The 4,398-nt window shown below is 34.1% G+C and overlaps 1 protein-coding gene across 1 annotated transcript in view; it reads left to right on the forward strand.

The window, feature by feature from the left end:
• LOC100641113 (uncharacterized) overlaps positions 1-3,772 on the forward strand; it is a 4,235-nt gene extending 463 nt beyond the window's left edge. Inside the window, 21 exon segments of the mRNA XM_020008767.1 lie at positions 1-160; positions 282-377; positions 421-476; positions 526-602; positions 852-909; positions 1,463-1,503; positions 1,622-1,688; positions 1,736-1,842; positions 1,884-1,948; positions 1,996-2,040; positions 2,087-2,193; positions 2,256-2,312; positions 2,364-2,432; positions 2,473-2,596; positions 2,718-2,813; positions 2,857-2,912; positions 2,962-3,038; positions 3,090-3,147; positions 3,254-3,294; positions 3,428-3,494; positions 3,565-3,772. The exon segment at positions 1-160 is cut by the window's left edge and continues 200 nt beyond it. Coding sequence (XP_019864326.1) covers positions 1-160; positions 282-377; positions 421-476; positions 526-602; positions 852-909; positions 1,463-1,503; positions 1,622-1,688; positions 1,736-1,842; positions 1,884-1,948; positions 1,996-2,040; positions 2,087-2,193; positions 2,256-2,312; positions 2,364-2,432; positions 2,473-2,596; positions 2,718-2,813; positions 2,857-2,912; positions 2,962-3,038; positions 3,090-3,147; positions 3,254-3,294; positions 3,428-3,494; positions 3,565-3,711 — 1,671 coding nt within the window. The 3' untranslated portion in view covers positions 3,712-3,772.
• Positions 3,773-4,398: the final 626 nt, after the last annotated feature.

Genomic DNA, 4,398 nt, shown 5'->3' on the forward strand with positions numbered 1-4,398 from the left:
AGAATAAAAAAATTATTACATTCCATATTATAATAGAATGTTGATACTCTTGAGCGAAGAGCCGGGATAGCAGAAGAAAGTCTTGTAGAGGCTCATGGTACTTTTAATTCTGCTCATTGTATCACTTGTGGTCAAGAATATTCAATTGAATTTGTAAAAGGTATCATTCAATTTTTAATTTTGTTGACCAACTACATGTATCATGTTTGTGATGGCAAAATCTGCCAGCTCAATAATTATTGCGAATACCTTGCATATTAAAGAAAGCATAATTTAATTAGAGAAGATAGCTGCTCCAGGTGGTTTACCGTGGTGCACTCGCAAAGGGTGTGCCAGAAAAGAAGAGGGTCAGGATTACAAGGGAATAATCAAGCCAGGTAATTATTTAATTCTTTCATTTTAACTATATTATCCTTACAGATGTTGTTCTTTTTGGTGAGGGCCTACCTCAGCGGTTTACTACTCTCAGTAAAGAAGTAAGATTTTGGGGTGACTTGCTAGATTTATCTTTATATCAAAATTTAGGACTTTCAAAAATGTGAGCTTTTGATTATCATTGGGACTTCATTGACTGTCCAACCCTTTGCTTCTCTACATAAAATGTAAAATTAAGAGAGAAAATGTAAAATAAGAGTACCATAATACTGGTTTATTTTCACGAATCTTGCATTTCTAAAATTTTGCAAAATAAATCTTTGCAAATAGCTTGCAGACTGTACCACATGGCAATAGAAATGCAGTTTTTGATGGTGTAAAAATTTTGCGGCTGTGCAAGAAATTGCAAAATTCACGAAAATATTTTACCACGAAAATAAACCGGTATACAGTATTAATTTATGTATACCTTTTAGTGTAAAACTTGATTGCCCTCGACTACTAATTAATATTGAGAAAGTTGGAGAATTTGAGGTAAGAAAGCCAGGCATAGTTTGAGATAATAAAGGTTAAATAAGTTGAATTAATCATCATTGTACATGTAGTTTTTATATAACTGACACTTATAAAAAACAGGAAAGTGTCTCTGTTATACAGAGGTGTCCTTTATGTGGAGGTTATTTTATACAGTAAGGAATGTAATTGGTACACTACTAGGTGCTATCCATTAAAAGAGTGTCTGTTAAGAGGTTTTAATATTTGCTCAAAATTAACTATCCAATTAAGAATCTATTAATTAGTTTACTGCTTATCTGACAGCAGTAATAATAAGGAGCATCTCCAACATCAGAAAATTGTGACTGCAGGCTAGCTACTCTAGCATAATGGGTGCACTTGCTATCTTTGTTAATTATGGATACCAATGCAAATGCATCCCATCGATGCCCCTAAAATGACAACATGTTTGTAAAATAAATTGGCACACTAGCATACTACTACGAATTGATAGTAGTGTATGAGATTCTTGGTAAATTGCTAATTAATGCACTGTAATATAATCTACACATGTATTTCCATTTTTACATAGAGAAGTGAAGCTGGTTTGAATTTTGGTGGTAGTGCATGCAGGTTAGTAGTATACTAAAGGCTTAACTTGCGCACCACAGCCTGATTTTTGTATAAGCGTCTGATTCTTGGAGCGTGTACTTAACGATTCATTTTGTGATATATTCCATTTTTCTTGCAGAGATGTATTTTTTTCTGGCTCATGTGATGATGGTGTGAAGGAGTTGGCTAGAGAATTAGGATGGGAGGTAATGAATAGTCTTTCTCAGTCAGATTTTCATTTTATTTTAAATAGAAAGAATTGATGGATTTATATACTGAAGGCCATAAAAGTCTTGATGCTGCCACAACTCAACCTCAGCCCAAAGAAGAAGAGCCCATGGAAACAGATCAAAAAGAAAAGTGAGCAAACACAAAAAATTTGCTATACTTGGCTTTAGTAGACAAGATAAAGTTCTTGAGGAGGTGTCACTTCGTGGGATTGCTACTTACATACAGAAATTAAATGGTGAGTCTCCACTAATAATTATTATTAATAATCATGAACTATGATAGGCAAAAAGAGCATTATTGTAATGACAGGAGCAGGAATATCAACAGGTTAGCTAATTTAATGGGTGACCAATCTCAACCAATCTATGTTTAGCTGCAGGCATTCCTGATTTCCGTACACCTGGGACTGGCCTTTATGACAACCTACAGCAGTACAACTTACCTAGTCCAAAGGCCATCTTCACCCTATCTTACTTTCGAGTATGCATATATGTACACATGGCATTCACTTTTTGTTGCTCTGTCTCTTCTGTGCTTTTTAGTACCATCCTGAACCATTTTTTTGTATTGCAAAAGAGTTGGATCCCTCTAATTTTAAGGTAAATCAGTTATACTATGAATCATTTTTTACATGCTCAAATAATTGATAGCCAACTTTATGTCACTACTTCATTCGTCTTTTGGAACAGAAAGGACTTTTATTAAGGAATTACACACAAGTAAAGAATAAAAAAATTATTACATTCCATATTATAATAGAATGTTGATACTCTTGAGCGAAGAGCCGGGATAGCAGAAGAAAGTCTTGTAGAGGCTCATGGTACTTTTAATTCTGCTCATTGTATCACTTGTGGTCAAGAATATTCAATTGAATTTGTAAAAGGTATCATTCAATTTTTAATTTTGTTGACCAACTACATGTATCATGTTTGTGATGGCAAAATCTGCCAGCTCAATAATTATTGCGAATACCTTGCATATTAAAGAAAGCATAATTTAATTAGAGAAGATAGCTGCTCCAGGTGGTTTACCGTGGTGCACTCGCAAAGGGTGTGCCAGAAAAGAAGAGGGTCAGGATTACAAGGGAATAATCAAGCCAGGTAATTATTTAATTCTTTCATTTTAACTATATTATCCTTACAGATGTTGTTCTTTTTGGTGAGGGCCTACCTCAGCGGTTTACTACTCTCAGTAAAGAAGTAAGATTTTGGGGTGACTTGCTAGATTTATCTTTATATCAAAATTTAGGACTTTCAAAAATGTGAGCTTTTGATTATCATTGGGACTTCATTGACTGTCCAACCCTTTGCTTCTCTACATAAAATGTAAGACAGAACAATACAAAAAGGAGAATGCTATGACTATTCATCTTTTAGTGTACAACCTGATTGCCCTCGTTTACTGATCAATAATGAGAAAGTTGGAGAATGTGAGGTAAGTCATAAATTACAATCAAGAAGCTTTAGTTAATTTTATTAATCAAGCATAATTGTATGCATGCTAACTATTGACATTACAATGATTATATTGTCCTACACAGATAAGTGAAACCAGTTTGAATTTTGGTGACAACGCATTCAGGTAGGTATCTTGAGCTACATATACAGCTATTAGGCTAACATAATTTGCTACACATGCAGCTTGCATTTTTTTGTGTGAACAGTAATCTGCTTGTGATTCACATTCTTTACTTTCATTTCCTATTTTTGATAAGAGATGTATTTTTTTCTGGCTCATGTGATGATGGTGTGAAGGAGTTGGCTAGAGAATTAGGATGGGAGGTAATGAATAGTCTTTCTCAGTCAGATTTTCATTTTATTTGTTTTCTTATTTGTTTTTATGCACAAATAGAAAGAATTAGTGGCTTTACATGCTGAAGGCCATAAAAGTCTTGATGCTGTCACAGTGGATAGTCAGCCTAAAGAAGAAGAGAGAACCCATGGAACTAAAGCAGAACGGAAAAGGAAAAGAAAGGATCAAGAGTCAGGGAGAAAATGAAAACATAATTTTGGACTACATATATTTTTGTCAAAACTTTTCACAACTAGATTTAGTATAATTAGAATAAAAATAATTGTAACTTCATCAGTTTTAAATTTAACAACAAAAGTTTATATTTTGTCCAGTAACTCCAGTTCTCTCCGAAGTTTATACAGAAAAGATGTGTGGTTATTATTGCAAATATCGCTATAAAATTTTCCAACTATTTCCCACCACTTGTTTTCATCTTCCCCAGCAAAATATAGAAACATGAAAACAGCAAAATGAACACAGTTAGTTTCACCATAGCCTGGAGCACGCATGTTCAATGTGAGCCCAAGAAAACTCTCCATTCTCCATATAGATCTAAAATTACCAAGGCATCGATTTGTTCTCCATTCATCTGTATCAGCAACAACTGCAAAAGTGACTTTTCTGTCAAAAAGTCGAGCAAAACTGGAGTGAATATCTTTTAGATCATTAGCAAAGTTCAAATGAATTTTGGTTCTTTTTTCGCTGTCTGCAACACTATGCATAACCATGTACTGGTAATTTTTAATTGAGCCATCTCTGAATTCCACAGTGATATTATTGTGAAGACCAACTGCAGTATGAATCCAGTCCTCTGAATTTTCTTTAACTAGCAGCACTCCAATCCATATTATTTTAGAAGGACGAGAAACTGATGCCCTTTTGTCACTGTAC

Source organism: Amphimedon queenslandica, unplaced genomic scaffold (assembly GCF_000090795.2).
Source record: "Amphimedon queenslandica unplaced genomic scaffold, v1.1 AMPQUscaffold_13507, whole genome shotgun sequence".
In the NCBI taxonomy this organism is placed as follows: Eukaryota; Metazoa; Porifera; class Demospongiae; order Haplosclerida; family Niphatidae; genus Amphimedon; species Amphimedon queenslandica.